Raw genomic sequence first — 24,112 nt, 5'->3', positions numbered from 1 at the left:
CTACAGTATGGGACAACTTCGTGGGTCATCTTTCTGGTACGTCGTTCAAATGTTAAGGCAATGCAGTGAAGGCACTAAAATGTTTTGTATTGTTGCTGCCGTAACAGTGCCCTTTAGCCCAGGTCTTCAAAGTTGTGCTGCTGGATTCCAGGTGTGTTTATTTAATAAACATACAAAAACAGTGACAAGGTCTAATACTGTTAAAAATAGTATATTAATTTTCAAGAGTTTAATTACAGCTATTAGGGCGCTGGGTGATCTGCACTATTTTCAAAATTTAAAGGCTGTATCTTTTCCAATTCGCAAAAGTCTTAACAGTGTTTTATGAAGTTTTTCTGCAGATTCTGGATGCAGGAAAAGTCGAGTGCTGACTCTCAGCCTTTTAATAACTTTTGTTGTTTCTTGGTGCTTCAGAGGAGAATATCTGGTTGCCTCTCCTTGCAGTTTCGGTATGGCAGTACCGTGAGAAAGCTTATGTGGGGTGGTTGCACCCCAGTGAAGGTCTGTATAATGTTGCAGGTCCAGAAATTTTTCTTCTTTTTCAGCAGTCCTATGCCATGCTGTTGTTTTGATGTTTGTAGTGAAACTAAGTCTTTCTAACTGCAACACATTTTCCCTTTGACTGCTGTGGACCTGTCACTCTCTGCAGCTAAGTTTTTCACATCTGATGGAGAGATAAATGATCGTTTGCTTACAAGATCCTTCCTTACAATTAGTACTCCCTAGTTTTGTTCTCTGCACAGATGTCCCAGCACAGTCTTTTCCATCAGTCTTCAACTTTCTCTGTCTCATCAGCATGAGATTTTTGTGAGGAAATCCCTCTTCTGTCTTTATCGAATAAGCAGACATCTCCGTTGGCGTAGACATGGCAAGCTGTGTCCCTGTGGTTGGCAGCAGTTGCGTAGAGATGGGTACCTCTTTCCTCCCAGCCTGTGGCCCCTTCCAAGCCCCCAGGGACTTGCAGTGCTTGGGTGGCTGGCAGGGACCCCATGAGCAGTGCAGTGGATGGTCCAGAAGCAGAGCTTAACTCCTTCAAACATTTTTCAGAGCATGACTGGTGCAAAAGTTGGAAAAACCAATCATTTTCTCTTTTTATGATCTTCACCACTCAGCTATGTACATAGCGTCTCGTAAATCTTACTCTCAGTACTTTGAAGTTTCCCCGTATGACCACTGCGTTTACCCATGCCAAAAAAGCAACGAACCCCAGATGTCATCTCATGAGTTGACTTGATATCTAAACATATAAGGAACCCATATGACCTATTCTTTGCAATTAGCCGTGGATAATAAGTCTTCCATTGGCTGTTGGGCATTGCATGCTGCATTTGAAGAGCACAGCAGTCAATTGTGATATGTACTTCCGTTTCTCTCATTTTAGCTCAATGTCCATTTTGTGTCATGAATTCCTGAAAATAAGTATTAGATTTGGATATTCAGATTAAGAGGTATCACCTAGCAAAATTCTTGCTTTTGGGTCTATATATATTGTCAGAGAACTGTGACTTCAGATCATTACAATCTGTACCTGTACAAAACACTTTTCATCTAAGGATTACTATGGACTCTGCAAAAGTTACTAGAAGCAAAGGAAGCCTCTGAGACACCCCTTTGAGCAAGAGGGTGTTGTCCCCCTCACCAAAGGGATTGGAAGCTGAGGCACAGCATCTTCATCTCTTCCAGGTCACACAAAAGCAGTCAGTGGCAAGTCCAAAGCAGCTGAGGCAGCTCTTCCGCACTATTCCTGGGCTGCCCACGGCTGGAAAGCTGGGGGAGGTCCCCATGAAAGACATTTCTTTCCTGACACAGACTCTCAGCAGAAGCCTGTGTGCCCACTTGCTCTCTCTGTTTAACTGAGAGATCTATTATGCATGTTAAAATGGGTCCTTGCTCGTTTTTGTGGCAAGGTTCGCTGTCAATGCGTGCGGGGATGGGGCCAGCATGCACAGCCGTATGGCTGGACCCAAGTGATGCTGGGTTGGACCTGAGGCTATGGCCCAGGTAACACAACTGCATGACTGCTTGCTCCAGAAGATAACTGAAACAATAAAAACAGAGTAAAGTTACGTCTTTATATAGCACAGTCAAAAGCTGAAGTCTCTTAAACTTTTAAATATTGTCATGTTTCTGTTGATTATATTTCTGTCCGTGTCACCAAGTCACAGGAGATGAATATTGGAAATCTGGAGTTTATATCAGATTCACAGGACTCACTGAAGAGGTCTACCGCTTCTGTAGGTGGATTTTATCTGGACAATATGTCCTTCAGCTAATCTTCAACCTATGCTCACTTGTCAGGATGCAAAAAGCCTTTTCTAATTGGATTACTGTGGTGTATTTTTTGACAGTTTAGTTCTCAAACAGTGTACATGGCCTGCAGCCTTCCTGTCAATCTGCTATGCCTTTTCCTAAACCCAAGCAAAGAGTTTTAGCGCATTACCCTCATCCTGACATGCATAAACTAGCTACTGTTTAAAGTTTGAAAGGTTTCCCAGTCATGTACAAACCTTTCTTTGCCCCCCAACCCTGGGATGCTGCTCGTGGGATGATCTTTGATTCAGCTGAACTGCTGCAAGTGCCGGGGGTTCGGATGCCTCTTCTGGAGCCTTGCATCTTATCCTCCTTGCCCGTGGAAATACTTGCACTGATCAAAGTCTTTGCTGTCCTGTGGAAACCTAGCTACAGACTTAATGCTGTGTTTGTTCTTTTAATTAGTTTTAGAATGGTTTGACAAGACTTCTGTTCTTACCAGGCGTTCCCACAGTGCTTTGTAAAAGCAAACAGCAGATCACGCACCAGCATAATCACTTAGCCCTGGCTTCAGAAGCTACCTTAGAAATTCATCTCCAATACAGTTATGAATTCAGCTCTTCCGAACAGTTCAGGGCCTAGGAAATCCTCCTTACTGATTACAGCTTATCTTCTTTTGCTTCTCCTTGAGATGGCTGTGTGGCTGGCCTGTTCTTCATTTACCCAGTCGCCTTGTTTGTCACCTGCAGAGTTTATCACTGATGATTTTACACTTTCTGCCCCATTGTTGATAATTTCAACAATTTAGCATGTAGCTAAAATTCAGTGTCCAAAGAACTTGGGCAATAACCTGAGGATGGTTCCATGTTTACAGTTACATTTTTACACCTACTTGCTATTAATGCCATTGATGTCTGTTAGCTTGCATTACAATATAGGGAGAAGGCAGGTTCTTAATTGCGGGCTGTATGGTATGAAGTCAAGGAGCTTGCAGACGTGAGAGGCCTGCGAGCGCACACTGCGGCATAACGGCATTGCAGCTGTTGAACAAGTGCTGCCCCAGCTCTTCTACAATGTAGGTGTTTAATATCAAGCCCTAATGGCCAGGTATAATCATAGGACAGTTTGGGTTGGAAGGGACCTTTGAAGATCTAGTCCAACCCGCTGCTATTGCTAACGCTGTCTTCAGTCTCTTTCGTTAAAGTCAAATCTCGTTAAATCCCTGATGTGAAAATAACACATTTGACCCAGAAGCCATGCCAAGCTAAACTCATGTTTGCTGTCAGGCAGCTGGCTTTACATGAGAAAGGCAGACTGCTAACCTGACATGGGTGCCTGCCTACCTCTGGCTCCTGACCTCTCCTTCCCACCTCCTGGCAAGAAAATGTCCTACAAGTATGAGCTTATCGGTTAGAGGTGTTCAATGGGAGAGAGGTACGTACTGAGCACCTCAGGTTTCCTGTTGGCGTTCTGGTTAACAACAGACCAGTCTAAATTTCGGATTCCCTTTTTTCTGGCATATGTGAAATCTCTGTTATTGTCTTTAACCTATTGTACATATATTACTTTTTGAATGATCCTGTTCCATCAATTTTCAGCAGTGTTTAGGCTGTTGACTTGTACTCCTGGTTTTATATTGATGGGATTTCTGTTACCACACCTAAATGGGAGTTGCAATTCTCCCAGGCTTTTTGACACCCTTTGCCGTAATGCATTTGCTTATCTTCATTGGTATAACTAAAAAGAAAAAAAGTGGAGGGTGGAGCATAATTACACAAAGTGGAGCTATTTGATATAATAATTTTGTAGGTACATGTAAAACCCCTCCTCACTGACGTAGCTAAATTCCCACACACTATCATAATTGTGAACATAAATATGCATTGCAGAACATTGATCTGAGAGAAACTACACACACCGAGGTTTGTTTTAATTAAAATATTTTAAATAGCAGTTTATTAAACAATGGCCAACTTCCCTGTGACCATAGTTTACAATTGTGTTTTTATTAATTTAGCCAAGCTGAGCCTTGTGTTATGTAAGACTTGGGGCTTTTTCTCATAGTTTTTTTTTTTATGTCAGGTAGATTAGCTGGGTAAAATTTTAAACTGCATGTAAGCCACACAAATGCCTTCTAATACATCAAAACATACGCTTGCTAAGTGTCAAAATAGCCCATATACTACGCTTTAAGTGGGGATTTTTGCCAATGGCTAGGTGTGTTGGTTGTTTTTTTCTTGCTGAAAACAAATCAGGTAGGGAAAAAGGAGAAGAGAAAGGAGGAGAAAAACCCAACAACTTGCCTTTCAGTTATCTGTGGGGAAGATAAAATCACAATGAGATGGTATTTTTTCGAATATGTCTCATGTTCTGGAAAGTCCCTCACAATTTTCACAGCAGATCAGAGGTGAAGGCTAAAAAAAGAAATTCCAGGAAGGCTGGAATTAAACATTTGAGATCTTCCAGAACAAAAAAGAAATTCTACTTCCAAGGAACAAGGTAATGGGGCTCCTTTTCTCCTGGCTGTAAATACAAAACTGGGAAACAAAACTGGGAAGCCCCCTTAACAATCCAGTAAGACTGAATTATGAAAAATGTATTTGGTTTCTGTACATATTTATAATTCCCAAGTTAGACATTTTTATTTTCATCAGTAGATAAACAATAGGAAAGTGGCAGGAAGGACGGTTGGGTGCAGAGATGAGGGTTTCAGGATGATGTCCTGTCAGGGAGGAAAAAAGTATAAAGTAGTTTCTTGTGTGTCTGTTCTTTGTGTTATGATGATTGAAAGTTTCGACAGTTGAGCACCAGACTGAGGCACTTGGCCTTGAACATCAAGATAATTACAGTTCTGCAATACAGTTGTGCAGAGCATGGTGGGAACCACAACTTCATTGTTGTTGCAAATACTCTTTTGTTTAGAGCATCATGGTTCAGTGCCTGCATCCCAGCCCCGGCTCCTCCTGGGGCAGGTTTTGTTCTGCGACCCGCACTGTACGGTGCCCTTGAGTCGCAGCTTCCCGAGCAGTCATCGGCCCGAACTGTCAGTTTCTAAAAATTAAGATGAAGGTACTTTACTTCAGGCTGTCTCTCAGATTCTCCATAGCTAAGCATATGAGAGCTACTATACAGCATTTTCCAATGTAATAATTAAAAAGCATGTTTTAATTAGATAGGGCCACCCAGCTTCAAGGGGTCAGCACACTGATGTGTGTATTGTAAGAAATGTTATTATGAAGATGAGTGTCTTAATAATTAAACACAATCTAGATGACACAGTAAAGTATATTAACTCCAACAAGATGGTAATCACTTAAAGTGACTTTAAAATGAAATCATATTTTACACAAAGGCTGAATTTTGATCTACTGAACTGTTGTAACAAGAGTTAAGTACAAGTTGTGGAAGCTGGCTGGATTCATTTTTGATGAGTCTGTTTAAAAATTTTTTTTAAAAGTAACTTTTTAATTTCTACCTATTCTGTAGATTTAAAAATACATTGATTTGGAGATTTTTTGTGCAAGTTGTGTGAGATTATTTCAAGAGTCATTAAGAAAATGTCGGCTTCACTGATTAAGTTGCTTTTTGTTTTCTGTTTATGTTTACTGACCTGTGTAGGAAATATTTTGAGACTACCAAAACATAAGATTATGGGATTATCTTTTTAACCCTAATCCTTTTAATCTGACAAGCAAAGGGGCATTTTTGATTTTTTCAAAATTTGCCTTCAATGTATAACAACGGAAATTTGATGAGCATCAGATTGTTTTTGCCAATTCTATCTGCTCTGTCAAGCAAAACCTCTGAACTCATATGATCCACAATACAGACAGTTACACAGTACTTTTAAGTATAACTTTCTTTTAACCTAATACTTCTCATATAAAATGAAAATATAAAGCTCTGAAATCCTAGCCTCCTAAGATGTAATTACAATAGTAGATTTACTTTAAGCATGTTTTTCAGTTGCTTTATTAATATTTTATGGCTACTCTTCAATTATTCTCACTAATTGGCCATTATGCTTCTTTCCGCCAGAGCTTCTGGGACCACCTGGGACGTTAAGGAGCATGATTTGGTTTGAGGTCTGCTTATTTCTAAATGCCATCATTTTTACCATAGCGTAGGATTACACAGAAGATGTGAGAGTGAGATTTTCCTGTGAAAAGTTCTGATTTATGGAAAACACAAAATGCAGGCTCTCACCAATCTTCCTTTAATGGAGGTGTGCAGAGTGCTTGTGCAGTTAATCCCAGTACGCTGCTGGGGACCAGGGCAGATGGTTTCTTCTGTGCTTTGTCTCTTGTTCTGAGCCGAAAATCAAGTCTGTAACAGCTACATGGAGAAAATTAAACGGGATCTTAGTGGAACAAGGGCTGGTCTCTTCTAAAGAGAACAGTAATGTTTGCCATTGAAAGGGAGACCCTGATCTCCTTTTTCCATATTCCTGAGCCCTTTTCTTTTTTCCTCTCTTTCTGGGGTCAATTATTTGCAGGTATGTTCCCTTTTTCAACTGCTTCAAGATGTTAACTTGCTCAAAAATAAGTGCTAGAGCTTTCCTCTTCCCTACAAATTGGGGAACTGGGAGTTGCAGCCCTTTGGTGTCCTCCTCTGTGGAAAGCAGCTTAGGGAAACCAGGCTGAAAGTGAGCAGGATGGCTGAAAGTGCCTGAAAGCACGTCTGGTTTTCCGACTCCTGAGCTCCTGTTGATAAAAGATGTTATTGCACACACACCCTTGGCACAGCCACCACGCCTTGCTTGCTTTCCTCATTCACGTAAATAGTTTAATATATTTTGAAAAGCCCCATGTGAGGCCACAATGGCCTGTGGAACAACAGCTTTGGGGAATTAACGGTACCAGTGGTGGCATTCAATGCCCAGTAAAAATTGCAACTTTGCGTGATGAAATAGTCTTTTTTGTCATCTGAGCAGAGGCACACCAAGTCTATGAGTGCCCTTTTTCTTTCTCACTGCTGCCCACAGAAGGAGGTGAGAACAAGGCATGGCAGCAGGTTCCCATGCTGAAGTGCCTGCAGGTGCCGAGGGATGCAAATATGGACCAGGCTGCAAAGGCTGTCCCTAAGGGAACGTGTCCTGCAAGCTGCGGTAGCTTCTCCAGCCTTCGGTTCCTTCCATGTTCCCCTCCTCGAGTAATGCTCTGGAGATGAATCCCTGAGAACAGGGAAAAAAAAATATCAGATGTATATATAGTAAAGGTAGAGGATGATTGTTCCTCTTAAAAATAAATGGAAGGAGGAATATTCCTCTGTAAATGAATCTAAGTATGTTACGCAGAGGTGTGTTTTGTTCTTACACCTCCAGATTTCTTACTGGTTTTAAGGTGGGATTTTTCGGAAGCGATTTATTCCAAGTAAGACATAATGCAAATTGCAGACACAATGGCATAATCTAATTTGGGTTTTATCTTTGACATCTTCAGTGATGTTTTCCTTTCCCCCTACTAAATGCATCCAGAGATAAAGCTTAGGCTTTTGAAAGGCACTGCTTCATCACCATATCTTACCTCAAATAAGCGCAATTTGCATTATGATATGCTTTATGATTGTCTTACATATAAACCTGTCACAGAACTCAACATAAACTGAAAATTTTGGTGCATTTCTTTTTTCTCTTGTGTAAATTGGTGCTGTGTATAGTCCTGGGTGAGAGACGGAACCTAAAAAGGTCTTTAAAGCTTTAACTTACAGGTCAAATGCAGAGGGAGATGACAACTTGTGAGGGCACTGTACGTTACAAAAAATGGTTCAATAATTTGCAGAAATTAGAGATAGCTGTAAAATCAGCCAAGAGTAAAGATTAAGACATTAAGAAATTAGCTGTTGGATCCCATAGAGCAAAAATTGTTGGTAGGTAGCTGTGGCAGGCTGAAGGCATGGATGTTTTATTGCTCGTTCTCTTCCACCACATCTAATGCATTCAAAAAAAGTGCTTTTTTCTCAACATTTTCTCAGAAGCCTGGGGGTGATTATGTCCAGTGCCATGGGAGCAGGCGGCGGGGAGAAGCCAGGGACACTGCATGCACCTCTTTTTACTGTAGTGTCTGGCTCCTTGCTCATCAGAGTGCTGTAGGAAAAAAAAATTGCAATACTTGTGATAAGTGTTGGTAGCGCTTCTGGTGCTCGCACCACTCCTGGCCTTGTTGCTGGAAGGTGAAAGGTGAGCTATCAGGTGTAGACAGAGTGGAAGCTTAATGACTGAGAATTTTTAATCCTCAACAAATATACAAGGAAGAGAGAACAGGTATTAAAGACTCAGTTGTGACTTTTGTCTGTGCTCTGTTCTGCCAGCACCAGTGGAAGGCGCATGGGAGGCAAGGTCCAGTGACCACTCAGATTGAGCGTATATCATCTTGAGAACATGCTCATAATTTCTGGAATCCACAGACTAATTCATTTCTCCAACAGATGTGCCCCAAATATCACTAATCCTCCTCAGTATTGTTTCTTCTTTTTTTCCCCTATTATTCCTTCTCATTTAAATGCAAAACCACAAGAAAACCCAAATCCCAAATCATCCATCCATCCATCCACCCAATCCCTGCAGGGTGTCTTTTGTTTTGCTTTAATTGCTGACCAGGGAAGGGGAGGAGGCAGGGAGAACAGGAACATCTTTGCTTGTGCTGGTGCTGCGCATAGGATCTTGGGCCTGATTTTGGACTGGCGAGAGGCCAGGTGCCGTTTCAGTGGCTGCTCTGCGTGTGCATGTGCGTCAGCGGGCACAGCCCAAAGCAGCTTGAGAGATGGAAACCTGAGCTTTCCCTGCTCTTGCTTTTGTAAAGTCCAGTTTAGCTTGGTTGCTGGTGGGGGAGGATCAGGAGGTGGCATAGGGTCCTGGGCTTTCCCTTGCCTGTTTGGCCAGGGGAGTTTTTCGTTGTGGTCCTCCTTCTCCCAGGAGCTTGCAGGACCCCAGAGCAGCTGGGGTGCAGATGCTGTCCCCAAGGACCCCGGTGGGGGGAGGAGCTGGGAAGGGTTGAGTAGCATCTTCCTGTTGGGGTGGGAGTGGGAACGGGAGCTCCCTCAGAGCAGCCAGTTTCAGTCGTGTGATTTGGGCTGGTATTTGGCCACCAAGAGCTCTCACATGCTTTGGGGCCAGCAGATGCCACCCACAGCTTCAGAGGCAAATAAAAGACGATGAAAAGCCTCCCATGTTCATTATTTTGGAGCATCTCATGATTAAAGATCTCATGACCTTTATTTAGCCCAGTCTCATGATGTTTGGAAAGCTGATTTGTGAGTTATCAAGGATGCCGGGGGGTAACTTTGTGGAAGAAGGCACAGGGAAAGGAGAAGGGTGATGGTAAGGAGAGGGATGATATATAGCTGAAAAAGCACTGGTAGTTCTGCACACTCTCGTCCCACCAGCTCAGAGCTTAGTGCTTATGCCCACAGAAAAACTAAACTAGATCCAGAGATAAAACGGTGATTTCCTGAGTATCTTATTATAGGATCATTTCCTATCTATCACCTCAGGGAGCTACTTGGCAAGCTATAAATATATATATATATATAGTGTGTAAGAGGAATGTTTTTGTTGTTATTTTGCTTAGTGTTTTAAATTCAGGTTACTCTCTTGCAAATACATCTTGTTAAATCTGGAACGGTTAGCAACCTAAATTACAAAGGACAGCTGTCATCACAAGTTACTGGGATTTAGTCCTGAACAGTGTGAGTGTATGTCTTTGTGTGTGGTGTGTGCTTGTGTGTGTTTATGTATTTACGTATTATTTTACTTTAGCCTGTTTCTCATAATCTGCCTTTATACTGCAGAAAGCAGCAAAGGGAGCAGAAAGCAAAGGGGAGGAGGGAGACCCCAAAGTGGACCTTAAGCTGGTGTTTCTCCCTGTAAGAGGGTTGGGGCTGATTTTAATTTTCCTATATCAGGCCCAAGTCTAAAAACATAAATGAATAGGTAAAAGGAAAGACCAAAATATATTTTCAAATTTGAACATTTAGTAGCAGTGTAATGTAGAAACTTCATGAAGTGATGACCATCAGTGTCAGTATTAAGTCTAACAAATGCACCAGCACGGCCTCTCTGAAGTGGCACTAGGAGTTTGGCCATTGATTTCTAAGGGACCCAGATTTTACCTCTGTTCTTCAAATAGCACTTCTCAGTTATCTGTGTAAAATAGTACATGAATATAGTCATCCCCTAATTAATCACAGTCACTAGTACACCAGTGGCTTCTAACTTCTATTTGATCCAGCTTCTCCTTCATTCAGAATGACTTGGTTACTTTTCTGGGTAACTGCTTTCTAATTTCTCTCATAAAACCAGTAGATTTTATTTGTTTGTTTGTTTGTATAATGTTTCATTGGTAAGTGGCGTTTGCTGGGAGGTAAGGCTGACTTCTCCCATTTGGTTCTGAGGGTAGGCTCATGCACTACAGAGCCACTGAAGTCATGAATTGCCCTTTATGGGCAAAATCCAATATTAATTTTTATTATTTGACTCGCGCCTACATTTTAGGCAAATTTTTCTGCAGTATTTCCCTGCACAGTCAGTGGAGAGAGATGGGTATCCACTGAAGGTGTTGATCCAGTTCACCTAAGTCAAGCATGAGCCACTACACTCACACGTGAGCCATCTAAAATGGCTTACGGCTGTAATTCCATAACAGTTAAATCTTTCTAAGACCATTCCTTCATGCTTATTCCTGGATGCATGGTCTTGCCTCCTTCCCTTGTGCCTGCTATGCTATTCACCCCATCAGTCCTAGGAGGGACCTAATCAGAAGATCGCTAACCCTACAATAAAGAAATGAATGGTGTTTTGCCGTCTTAGCTACACAAATCAGTCAACGGCAGGATTGCATGAATGCCAACACAAGGGACGGGGAGGAAAGTGCAACGAGTTTGGGGAAAGGAGGGCACTATGGTAACTCCCACTCAGCCTAAACTATGGTGAAAGCACCCCTAACGTGGGTGCGTTGGATCCCAACCTCTTTATCTCTTGTCCCAGTAGAGATTTACAGGCTGATTCTGGAAATAATTTGTTTTTAACAACCTTCTTATTACTTAGTTCACTGATTGCTTTAGTGCCGATTGTCATTTAAGGTTAGTAGCGGTTTAGTTACTAGAGGAAAAGAAGGAGTGATTTTCCCATAATGTGCAAGATAGCAAATACATTTTTAATGATAGTTGGTTCTTTATTAGGGCACTGGGTCAATGTGAATTCTTTGAAGAATTTATTTGCCCTATTTCTTGCTGTTTCTTCTTTTGCCCTATTTCTTATTGTTTCTCCTTTCCACTTTAAAGTTACAGTAGGCTCGCTGCTTAAATCAGCTTCTCAAAATGCTTTCCATTCTGGTGAAGCAACTACAAACATGGAGAAGATTAATATGTATCTAGAGCAAATGGCAGGGTGGAGGAAATGAGAGAAGAATCAGTTCAAGTCAAACAATTACAGATACTGAGTGAAAAATTAACATGTGTCTAGGGAAACTGGAAAAAAAGAAACAAGAATATCAGTGCAGGTCTGCTGCTTCATATAAATATATATTTAAGGTAGTATTTCAGTTGAAAACAATTAGAGAATAGTAGAAATTTTTGAGGACTAGTCCCTAAACAGGGATATTGTAGAAACACATTGCAGTAAACTGAACTGTAGAGCAATTCTGTATTTATTCCAATGCCATCATGTTGTTTCCAGCGAGCTTTCCAGTGTTACACATTGTCTGTCGTCGTAAGGTCAAGCAACTCACCAGCAAAGCCACAGGCAGATTTCTGCAAAGACTGGCTCGTTGATACACGCCAGTGTGCTGTTTGAAACCCGTAATGTTCAGCTCACAAGGTATTTGCAATTGTGAGGTTATCTTTTCATTTTTCAGATAGCGTATTTGTATTTCTTTTCTTTTTTTTATCATCATTTATTGTTTATTCATTAAACTATTCCATTACTTTACTTGGAATAAGTCAGAGGCAGACCAAATCTTCTAGCCAGTCTTTTGCTTTGCTTGTTCTGGTTATCTTATACCCGATATCATGGTGTCCTCACTTACATAAAATTAATAGGAGAAATTTTATGATTATTGTCTTTGTAAACTTAGTCCTAAAATTGGAGAAGAGGTATATGATGGTTCAGAGTAGGAAACAGTGTTGAAAGCAACTATCAGGTTGTGATCTCAAGGGCTTTAAAACTGGGAAGCACTACCTAAAGGGCTGTGTAAAAGCCACAGGACTTGTAGCTTTAAGGGTCATCAATATTAACTGAGAGCATATAAGATCAGCTACTATCCTGTAACAGTAAACCATTTGCTGGCTTGGGCCAGGGTTTTTTCAAAGCCCAAGAATCTCCCAGCAGATAACAGGCAGCCATGGCCCGTGTTATCTGACAGTGCATGCTTTAGATTTAGCAGCTGGAGGGACAGCTTCACGTCTCCTGCTTGGATTTCACAGAGTTGTGATATGTAACTGTTTTTTTAAGTGATTCCTAAAATGCTGGCCAGCGCACAAAATGAAATTATATTAGCAAAGGGAATGCCATGAGGATCGAAGGGGAGTTTCACGGGCTGGGTGAGGGGTGAGCCATTCCGGCATCACCAGTGTGACAGACCGTCCCCAGGCTGTGTGCGGCGGCGATCCGGGCTGTGCTCTTATCACCCAGGCACCTCCAGACCCTCGCTGCGCAGCAGCTCTCCCTCCTTCTGTGCTATTTTTTCCCACTGGACTGCGAGACATCCCTTCCGACAGCATGTCCCAGCCCTCCGACCTTCAGCTGCAAGCAGGCACACAGGCGCTTTTCATCCCGAATGCCAGCGGATGCAGATCCCTTCCTTTTCAGTTCCTCAAGTAGCTCTTCCCTTAGGGCCTTCCGACTCCAGCTCCAGCCAGCAACCAGCCCATCCTTCAAGTCCATGCAGGCTTTGGTTCAAATTTTGAGGGTGCTTTTCAGGCTGTGCCTCAAAGCTCCCGCAGGGCAGTGCTGTGGGTCAGCAATGTGTCCAGGATGAGGTGGCCACCCTTGGAAGTGACAAACCCAAGAGCCACACAAAGGTGTACTGTGTGGCCAAAAGTGGTTGGGTGCCCCCAATCCAAGCCCTGCTTTGAATACTTGCTCAGATGGCTACTTCATAAAGCCAGATATGCCATGTTTCTAAATAATTTCAGGCACTTTTTTTACTTACAGAACAAAAGGGTAAATAGTGATTTATCACGTTTCTTGGTAGACCTTTGTGCCTTGAAGCACAGTGATGTCTTGGAGTTACTGCAGAGATTTCAAAACCACTATTTTAATACATTTTGGTAAATATACATAAAACATGAAAATTCAACATCAAAGAATATGTATCAAATGCAGTTCTCATTTACATTGCAGACTAAAGAGAATTCAGAATCATTTTAGTAACTGGGGCATCAATGATGGTACAGCTGAATGAATATAGGACAAAGGATCTTATTTAAAGTTGAACTGCATTCTTCTAAATTACTTCTTTAAGCATCATAATGAAAAGCAGTCATAAACATAATTCAATAGAACTTTTCTGTAAGTGTTCTTTTCTCTTAAATAGTTTTATGCCTGTATAGGTATCTAAACAAATGGCCTATACATTCTTTTATATCACAGAATTAATACAGAACCATCAATGACTTCCAGCTTAGGCTTTTGTGTTTTGCCTCTGTATTGCCATGGCATTTCCACAGCTTGCTACAGTGCCAGGAATCTCTCCTTTTAGCTCACTCCTTTTTCTCCCTGTGTATTCAAGCCTATGCGTTGTTTGCTTTTGCCAAATACATCATTCTGTTTTCAGAAAGCCTTGAAGATTACATTCCTCTCTGAGTTGGAGAGTTACTTCACAAAATATCCTACTACTGGTTTTTAAAGCGACAAACCTGTGTTTAGTCTTTCTAAAGGAATTGTGTCTTTCCAGTTTTTTGAGAGTTTTGGTACACAAGATATGTGTGTGTTAAGGGGGAATTGACTGCTTATGCAGTGGATCGTCAAGAACTGCTTTCTGTAGTGTCCTCTTAGAGCATCTGATGTGTGTGTGCGCTTGGTTTGGCATGTCCCGTACGCAGAGGGAATTTTGTGTCTTGGATGACATATACAATTTCTCCCAACAGAAACATATTGTAGAGCATTTTAAAGTATCAAGGAGGGCGTATTCACATAATCTTGCCTGATACTCACAGTTAATACATGGAGACAGGAAGATATTTATCAAGTGGTTTTCACAGCATTTCATCTAAGTATGTTAAAGTGAGAATATAGGAACATCAGTGCTGAATCAGAAAAGCTCTAAGCACAGGCTTGGAGTTGAACTCTGGGCTATATGGTTTATTGCTTCAGAGGTTTTGACTTGCACTCCCTGTAGGATGATGGGAAAGATTAATTTCATAATTTGTTAACTGTAAAAATTATTATTAGAGAGATGTGTTCAGCTCCCCTGTGCTTTGTATTGCATCCTTTTCAAATATACTGAAGCACCCCAGTATATTGTTCTCCAGGAGATACCCACAAATGTGCTCATCAGGAGGCAGTTGTACAATGGCTCCGCTCGTCGTGGGGAGCACGGAGCAGGAGCGGAGGTCCATCCTCTGGAGCTGAGCCCACCTGGATGGGGCGTGCATTTGGCTGACTGCATGATCACGGCACTCTTGTGTTTGCTCCTGCGTTTTGCTGGCATACATCGTACCTGCCTGAAAGGCGCGTGATGTTGATGCGAGAGGGGAAAGGCCGCAAAGCTGGAGAGCCAAAACGGCCGGACTGTCTACCTCACCTTGTCTCAGATCGCTACCCCTGGGGCAGGGGCTAAACCAGGTGCAAATCATTGCAGTTTACAGCCCGGCATAGAAAAGAGGTGCAGATCCAGGTCTGGATGTGGCAATGCTGCCGGCTGCAGCCTGCCACCCAGAGCGGGTGCCTTCGGCGTGGGAACCTGTGGGAGCAGGGCTGCAGGAGTGGCGAGTGGAGCAAAACTTTCCGTTTTAATTTGCCTTTGTTTGTGAGTCACTGCCCACAGCTCCCGCTGCTTTTACTTTCCTCCAGGAATGCATTTGCACGGTTTTAACTGTGCTTGAATTAATGTAATGGTATGATCTGGTAGCAAGTAATCATGCAAATACCAAACTGTTGCAAATGTATTCATTCCTTCAGCTGGCTGTGCTGTGTCGTTTTGCTCTATGTTTATTTCTCAGACATTGTTACTGGGTAAAATTCAACTGTATATGCCATCTTCAGTTTCTCTGACTAATGTTACGTGCAGGATCTGAACACGCTTTATGTCTTAGGAAGACACATGCCAAAACATAAATGTTAACTAGTTAACTCACATAGAGGGTTTAGCTTTCTGTACAATGATTAGTTCAGCAGCTGCTTTTGTCTCAACTGCAGATTTTTTAAGTGGATACCCTCTCTACATTATGAACACAAATTCTTATTATCACAAATTATTTTTTAAATTGTGATTCACTCTCAGATTTTGGGCAAACACAGGAAAAATTATAGCATACATACAAAGCAAGGCAGCTGATTTTTTAGTACTTGCATTTAACGCATCTCGATACAGACTTTTGAACAGAATAAAGTTGGAGCATCTGGGGGGAAAACAGCTTCAGCAAGCACTGCGCAGAATCCGTAACTTCTGCGGAGAGTTACTGCACACATCTCTGAAAGGTTCAGAAAATGGCTGTCACCTGCAGGATACATGGGAAAATGTGGAAGCAATATGTATGTCATCAGCATCCTGCTTATTCTTTCTATAAACATTTTGCGAGCGTTGTCACAAGCTCCACTGTGCCCTGCCGCCGCCGTGGGCAGCAGAGCCAAATTCCAGTCGAGGCAAAGTGCAAACACTTACCTGTTTACACAATTTCCAACCCATAGTGAAACGCCAGAACAAGTTACACATATTTTGGTTGACAGCATGCAAGTTTTTAACTGGTGGTGTTACATCCTCCCATATACATCTATCTGTCACCAGCTTTATATTTATCACTGGGTCTGGAAGCAGCCAAGGAATCTGAAAACCGGGGCCAGTGGTGTTGGATATGTGCAAGAGGATTGCTCAGCAAATCATACCCCGCACCCCGCTGAAAATTCAGACTTGAAAGACGATGCAGCATCCTTACCCCCCCTGCAATTACGGGCTTGTACCTCAGTTGCAGAGGAGGTCAGGTGCAGAAGTTTGGAAGCAGCTTAACCTTTATCAGAAACACTTGGGTAGCTGAGTGCTGCGGTGAGGTGTCGCCTTCCCTGATGTCTGCTTCTCCCCTTGCAGGAGAGTACTGCGAGGTGAACGCTCGCTCCGGCCGCTGTGCTCCGGGGGTGTGCAAGAACGGAGGAACCTGCGTGAACCTGCTCATCGGGGGCTTCAAGTGCGAGTGTCCCCCGGGCGAATACGAGCGGCCATACTGCGAGATGACCACCAGGAGCTTCCCGCCACAGTCCTTCATCACCTTCAAGGGGCTGCGGCAGCGCTTCCACTTCACTGTCTCCCTCATGTAAGTCCCGGTGGGGAAGGGCTTTGTGGCTGGTGGCTTCTCCGCTTGAGCTTGAGGGGTGTTTGTTAAATTGTCACCAACCGAATTATGTACGTGTAGAGGTCACTCTGGGTATTTCTGACAGAGTGGGGCACAGTCGTGTTGTTTGAAGGCGTTTGCTTCCTGCCCTGCTGAGGATGCCGCTGAGGTGCCAACTCCTGACCTTCCTCTGCTGCAACACAGGGCGATGGCGTGGAGAGAGGGGACCCCGGGGCCTCTCTGGCCGCCTCTCAGCAGCCCTCAGCCGGAGCGGGCTGGGTGGTAGGCTTGCTGCCTCGCGAGCGCGTCAGGTGTTTCTCTAGTTGTGCCTGTGGCCTCCTGACTTTCAGGCGCAGGCTGCTAGTTCGTGCTGCCTGTCTGGGAGCGCTCTTCCCCTCTCCTGTTTCCCGGCCTGTGAGAGGACCTGGTCTCCTCAGGCCATGGCTGCGCGCAGGCTGGTCCTCCTCAGGTCCTTGCTCTCCACTGGTTCCCAGCCTTGGGCTTGGGACAACCCCAGCTGTCCCAGCTCCTCGCCTCCCTCCTCTTGGCCTTCACACCCAGCTTCTGCTTCTGGTCCCATCCTGGCTGCCAGGCACAACCAGCCTCATCCCCATCCCATCTGCCCCCACGTCCCCATGTTGGACAGGCTTCTCCTGGGCTGGCGGTCACTTTTCCCATGGGGGCACTCAGGGAGGTGAGGGGAACGACGATGGCAGCCGCACTGCGTGAACCAGGGCTCTCCTCCCCTAACTCACACGTCCTGGAGGAAAAAACCCTCTTCTGGAGAAGACTTCTCGGGTCAGGCGTAGGGCTTGCCTGCTGTGGAGCCGGAGCTCCAGGTGCACGCAGGCCTCTTCTCCAGAGAGGGTGTGGGTTTGCAGCTTTCCCATGGTTTAGCCGGTCAGGATCAACCTTTGGTTCTCCCTCACAGTTGACTGTGAGTAAATAGCACAAAATGTGTTAGCCCTGACCCGAAAGGGCAAGGCCGTGGATTTGTTGCTAGGTACAACAGTCGCAACGACAAGACGTGTTTGTGCATCTGTCCAGAGAAAGTGCTCAGGGAGGACACCACCAGGCACACGTCCCGCCCGGCACCCAGCAGTTACCTGGTGGTTTATATCTGTCAGGAGCCAGGCAGCTTCTTGCCATTTTATCCTTCATCTGCCTTAATCCTAAGGTCTGAAATTTTATGGAATCTTGACGTTTTGGTTAAATGAGAAAGCACAGGCATGGTTTGCGCACGAGTCAAGGCAAGGAAGAGTTGCGTCTGTGAAGATCATTTTAGACCATCAGATCTAAGTACACGGAAAAGCTGAGGAGCAAAAGGCTCTGTTGGACTTGTCAGACCTACAGTGAATGCAAACAAAGGAGCGATCTGGGCTGGCTGCCAGCAAAAATTACCTGCACTACCCTTGGCTTGTCCCCGCAGCCACATGGTGTCATTTTTCAGGCTTTCTTTGACGTGTAGGGTGCTTCAAGATAAAGCGACTCAAATGCTTTGTGTAGGGGTTATTAAGAAACAGCAAACTACTGTAGCAAGGTAGTGCTTACACCAGGGTTTCTTCACCGTCTTTAAAACCAAGATGGCATATTTAGTCATGAGCTAAACACTGTTCAGTCCGCTCAGTGTGATTATAAAAAGTCTAGACCATCATGGGGTTCATCCCACACTGTCTGGGATAATGACACATTTAGCTTTTCATACCTGAAGTTTACTTTTATTTACACTTGTTATTTCTTTGGCTTTTATTATCCTTCAGTGCAGGTGGAAAACATTATGTGAGGATAAGCAAGAATTAGCAGTATGACTAGGTAATGATTTGCCATTACATATTTTGTGATTTGGGAGCATTCATAAAATCCCAGGGTGTCTGTCTTCCCTCAGTCTCGAGTGACTCATGACCCACTCCTGGCAAAGAGCAGGATGTTTGCATTGTCCAATCTCATAACTAAAATGTGATTTTTTTTTTTAAAAAGAACTTAGGGTACTGACCAGGCATGTCTTTCTGCTCCCAACATAATACGTCTTCCTTGCTTCTTTCCAACACTTGCTACTCCTTCCCTCCAAGAGACACTGTCAGTGGAGAGGTTTTCTCACTATTTATTCAAAATTCTGTGAGAAAGTGACTTTTGTTTCCTATATCCTGGGATTAAAAATATCCCTTCTATTAAAAAACAGTATCTTTTTCCCCTGCTGGTGATAACCAGACAAGTTCAAAAGCAGTAGTGCTTTAACTGTTAGTATGACACAAAAGTTTTGAAGAAGCAGTTATCCACTGAAAAATGTAGTCTTGGGAAATGCTTTACAGGAACTGTATTCCTTTGGATGAAATGTTTGATGGTGAAATGTGAAAAACAGATGAGTGGTTTGGTAATATTGAAATATTTCAACGGTATTGTCTTAATTCATTTAGTTTGCCTTTTACTTCTATAATATTATTTTAGATTATGTTAAACAAATTTAGAAATAAAGATATATTTCAAAACTGATTAAAAGTAATCAAATCAGTAGTGTAACATTTTGATGGACTACAACGGATATTCTTTGGAGTTTGTATTTTACTGGAAATGTCAAAATTTTTACTACTTTTTTTTGAACGAGAACAATTCAATCTCCTTCAAAAATGTTAAAAAATGTGTGGAATAATTCCCATTTCTGTGTAGCTCAAATTCAGGCTCCTGCTTCTGAAAGGTCTCTACTTGGTATGATCCACAGCATACATATGTCTGACAAACAACTTGTGTTAAAAAGTATTCTTTGGTTTTGAAATGTTTTATTTCAAATACCAGATCTTGAAGTTCTAAAATACTGCTTCTTTCCATTCACTGAATGCAGGTTTTGTTGCATCGCATGAGAGTCTTGCTAGTAGACATGACATGACAGGCACAAGAATAATTTCTTCTGTCTGTGGAAGGCAGTTTTCATTGGTTGTGTTCAGCATTTGATTCATTTGTAGGAAGAGTGTGTTAATTTAAATCAAGCATATTTCCTGCAGTTAAAGATACAAAATCAAACTACACTGCCATTTGAAAACACAAGACATTCCCATGGTTTCTCTCTCTTTCTCTCTTTATATAATATAAATCTCTGTAAAAATTTTTATGTAAAGTATAATAAATTTTTTGCATTTCTAAGTAGATGAAAGCTGTGTGTAAATCCCCAAAGATAACAGGATTCAATTAAAAATTAGATAATACGAACAACATGGAGAAATTTGCAAAAAAAGTTGTATGCTGATGAAAAAGACCAGGCTTTTTTAAAAGTGGGGTCGCCTGTTTTTCTGCAGGGAAGGTGTGATACATCCCATACTAGAAGCACAAGAAAAATAAAACCAAAAAACACCCATTGGCACTGAGTTAGTGGAATCATTTGTTTATTTTCCTTCCTCCGATTGACTGACCTGTTGATTGATGAACCCCGATTGTCTAAATGGTATTATTAAAGTAACTCTTATCTTTCTTTCCCCCTTGCCTCCCCATCAGGTCTTTTTAATCAGTTGATGACTCTCCTTGTACCCTGTAGCATTTAGACAGCAAGCAGGCAGCAAGTATTACCCCTTTGATGTGAAAATGCTTTCTGGCTTTCGACTGTTTGCAAAGTGTAGTAAGTGCTACTGTTTGGCGAGTGTCAGATACTCACACTGCCTAGTGCGTCTGCCTACTTTTACCCTTTGTGAGGGTCAGCATCCGCAGCAGATCTCTGCAGAGTGGATTTCTGTAACTTCCATCTTGCTTGCCTCTGTCATTTGGGAAAGAAGGGATTTATCCTGCAGCTGACTCCTCAATTTTATAATTTTCTGTCTGAAGAAAGATTCAAAGGCTTGCTTTTCTGCTAAATACAAAGACGTCTTTCTTCTGGGCAACTTGACCATCCATCTAATTCATAAGCTATTAAGCATGAACTAACCCCTCGCCTCTGTGTTCTAGGTTTGCAACCAGGGAGAGGAACGCTCTCCTCCTCTACAATGGGCGTTTTAATGAGAAGCACGACTTCATTGCCTTGGAGATCATCGAGGAGCAGATCCAGCTCACGTTCTCTGCAGGTGAGGTGTCACTGGAGTCCAGCGTTTCTGCTTGCAGTCAGGGGATCTTCTCAACCCATTTGGAAATGCACTTCAATGATTTTATACAGCTCTTTGCTGCCTTGTTAATTGAGTAACCTGCTGACATTGTACAGTGAACAACTGATGCCGGGTGTTGCAAAGTACTCCAGATTGTAGCGGTTTGTGGTGGTAACACTCGCTGTCCTAGGCAGGATCTTGTCAACGTATCAGTTATAAAAGAGTTTATGACTACTATAAAAGATTGGCACTAGCCTGAAAGTTGGCCTCCGAGCCAATGTTTGCTTAAATGAGACTTCATTTTATCACGCTGTGATAAATGTCGTGTATTTATGCGTTTTTACACTATGCCATCAGTGAAACTAGGTGCATAAGTGTTATCTGAAAAATGCATGCAAGCCAAAGGAAAAGCTAGCAGACAAGTGAAAACTACCTGCTGTTCGTTAGGGATTGGTGAGGAGCAGTGCTGTTGCTGGAATCCGCTGCTGCACAGTAGAAGCATGTCCGCTTGGAAGAAGCTGTAACCCACAAGGAATTGAGGAGAACTAAGCTGCCCGCTCGTTGCTATGGTGGGCTAGGAAACAAGAAATGGATGCTTTGGTGTTCGCTTGCTTTCTGCGCTAGGACAAAGCCAGTGTCTTTTGGTGCTTTTGGGAGCAGAGAGAGGGAAAAACAAGTGAAGCTCAGGGTGGCAGATATCCCTGCCGCTGTGGCCTTCTCCCAGAGAAGCAGTTTCCTCCAGAAAATCAGCCCTGGCAGTGGCAAAACTCTTCCTGATGAAAGGGTGATCAGAACAAACCCTGACCATTTCAGCCTCAGCAGAGGAGTGTTTCCCAAGTTAAAAAAGCCCAAGTTTGATCCAGAAACTCATGCCCAGCTGTGCTAATTGCCATGACAGGGCTAGCAGGTGAAGCTGCTAGCACGCAGCTGTACAGCGTGGTTGAAGCATGTTGAAGCCACCAGGAATCACCCCCTGGACTTCAGCAGGCTTGCTGAGGCTCTTGGTGGACCTCTTCATGGACCACTTGCGTTCCTGCTTCAGCCCAGGTGCAGGTCTGTGGGTTCGTTGGGAAGGCTTTGGTGGCTTTACTAAATCTCAGCAGGGCAGACAGCCTCTAGCTGTCACAGGTTTAGGGGATGTTTTCCATCGGGACAGAAACAAATATCTGGGAAGGGCTGTTGTCATGTAGGTCAAGTGGGGTTACATGTAGGTCAAGTGAGATGTTTGTACCTCTGCGCCAGGCACGTAACTCGGGAAATAATCCTCTTATTTCCTCTTCTCTGTATTCAGGATAGACATGTGGGCTCTTGTCAACTCTTATTTTACTTTTGTGAAGAGTGAGACATTGCGCAGTAAAGCGGTAGAAGCAGAGGCGTAACACACATCAGTGTTTCACGCTCATGGCCAGTGATGGTCGCTGCCCTCAGACCCCATGGTAAATCCTATGTGACCCCATCGATTCACCAGCGATGCTTAAGTGCATATCTGGGCCCTTTGGGTTGAAGATACCCGGTTTCATTTCCCTTTTATTACCCCGAAGTTGTCCAACTTAGATTTTAAGGCAGGCTTTTGAATGGCTTAGTGTAATGAAATAACATGCTGCAGTCGGAGAGATGTGCTTTCTTCTGTAGCTCTGCTCCGCCTGTCTAAACTTGAATCAAATTGCTCAGAAGGCACCCTGAGGATGAATGAGAAAAAAAAATTCTACTTGCATTTATATGCATTTAAATGTGGAGGAACTCCTTTAAAATACATGAAACTAAATTTAGATTTGCACTACTGCACCTGAGAGCAGGTCTGGTCCTGTATATTACAAATGGTATTTTCTTTGGAAGGAGAATGGTTTATGTTTTATAGTTTTAACTGGCTTTTAACGAACTGTACAAGTTTTGGACATCTGATCTGACTGTTTTACCTGTCGCAACAACTTTTTCACAGAAAGCAAAGCAAAAGCATTGGAGACCAGTGATCTTCCTTTTGCAGAAACTTGCTAGCTGAGTAAAAAGCCCAATTTTTAGCACAGATTTTTTTTATCACTAAATGATAAAAAGCATCACAGCAAGATGTCAAACATGCTAAGCTGAAAACTGTATTGTTCAAATAACAGAAGTATATAGGATGGGAGTTAAAGGAGAGTAGGGGACACAAGAATAATACTTCACAAATACTAAAGTATTTGTTGCAAATAGAGAGTAGAAAGTACATTTTAAGCTCAACAATACTGTGAACTTTGCTAGCTTACAGGAGGGAGTTATTTTTCCTGTGGTTTATTATGTAGAATTTTCCAACTGTTTAAAAAAAAAAAAAACAAAGAAAGAGGGGAAAAAAAAAGAGGTGAAACAGAGCAATCCCTTCTCTGTGCTAGGCTTTTTATGTACTTTCAACATGAATGTTTATTTTGCTGCTACCTCGAAACAGATATGCCTGGTTACTGAGATGGTTCTGCTGACTCAGACCTGAATTAAAAGCTTCAGCTTTCCAGTTGCAATGGCAAGGACTTCCTTTCAAATTTAAATACTGAAAAGCTGACAGTAATTTCATTAATCACTGGTAAAATTTTGCTGGGACCAAGGTTACCATCCATGGTTTTTGTACTAGAGTACTTTTGGATTTCACTGTCTCAGCTCTGACAAGGAGCAGGCTTCCCTTTCCTGACAAAACACCCCGGCACGATACTCACCATATTGAAAAAACCTCAAAGTGCTGCCTTTGGCAGAAATGCAGAAAAATTTGTGTACATTTTTCCCTCATTTGACCACTTCAGCAATAGCTGTATCTACCCAATGCATCTGCTACCGTACATAATAAAAAAATAACATAATTCACCTGAATGTGCCCGAAGCTATTTTTGTATTTGTGCACCAAAATAATTCCATGAAATTTGGGGATATTTACTGTTTTGCAGGATGAAACCCCAAATTCCTCCATAATGAAGTAAGACGGCTGCATCCTGTGCCCAATGAGGGTGTCTCTGTGTTTTGGTTTAGTGCAGAGCAGAGTTTGCAGTGATGTTGACTGATTTTTTTTCCCTTCTGCCCACCATTGCAGGGGAGACAACCACCACAGTGGCACCGTTCGTTCCTGGAGGGGTCAGTGATGGGCAGTGGCACTCAGTCCAGGTGCAGTACTACAATAAGGTAAGACAAATTGTGTTGGTGATAAGCCCATTATTTGTAAAGTAATAGAGGTGTGGGTCATTGTCCTGGTTTTGGCTGGGATAGAGTTAATTTTCTTCCTAGTATCTGGCATAGTGCTGTGTTTTGGATTTAGTAGGAGAAGAATGTTGATAACATGCTGATGTTTAGTTCTTGCTGAGTAC

At 42.8% G+C, this 24,112-nt stretch overlaps 1 protein-coding gene across 1 annotated transcript in view; it reads left to right on the top strand.

Moving 5' to 3' along the window:
* CELSR1 (cadherin EGF LAG seven-pass G-type receptor 1) overlaps window positions 1-24,112 on the top strand; it is a 173,857-nt gene that overhangs the window by 78,478 nt on the left and 71,267 nt on the right. Inside the window, exons 3-5 of the mRNA XM_075712916.1 lie at window positions 16,491-16,713; window positions 20,659-20,774; window positions 23,842-23,930. Coding sequence (XP_075569031.1) covers window positions 16,491-16,713; window positions 20,659-20,774; window positions 23,842-23,930 — 428 coding nt within the window. The remainder of the gene's footprint in view (window positions 1-16,490; window positions 16,714-20,658; window positions 20,775-23,841; window positions 23,931-24,112) is intronic.

This window comes from Pelecanus crispus, chromosome 1 (genome assembly GCF_030463565.1).
Source record: "Pelecanus crispus isolate bPelCri1 chromosome 1, bPelCri1.pri, whole genome shotgun sequence".
Taxonomy (NCBI): domain Eukaryota; kingdom Metazoa; phylum Chordata; class Aves; order Pelecaniformes; family Pelecanidae; genus Pelecanus; species Pelecanus crispus.
Note: the sequence above shows the minus strand (reverse complement) of the source record. Positions and strands in the feature narration are given on the sequence as shown.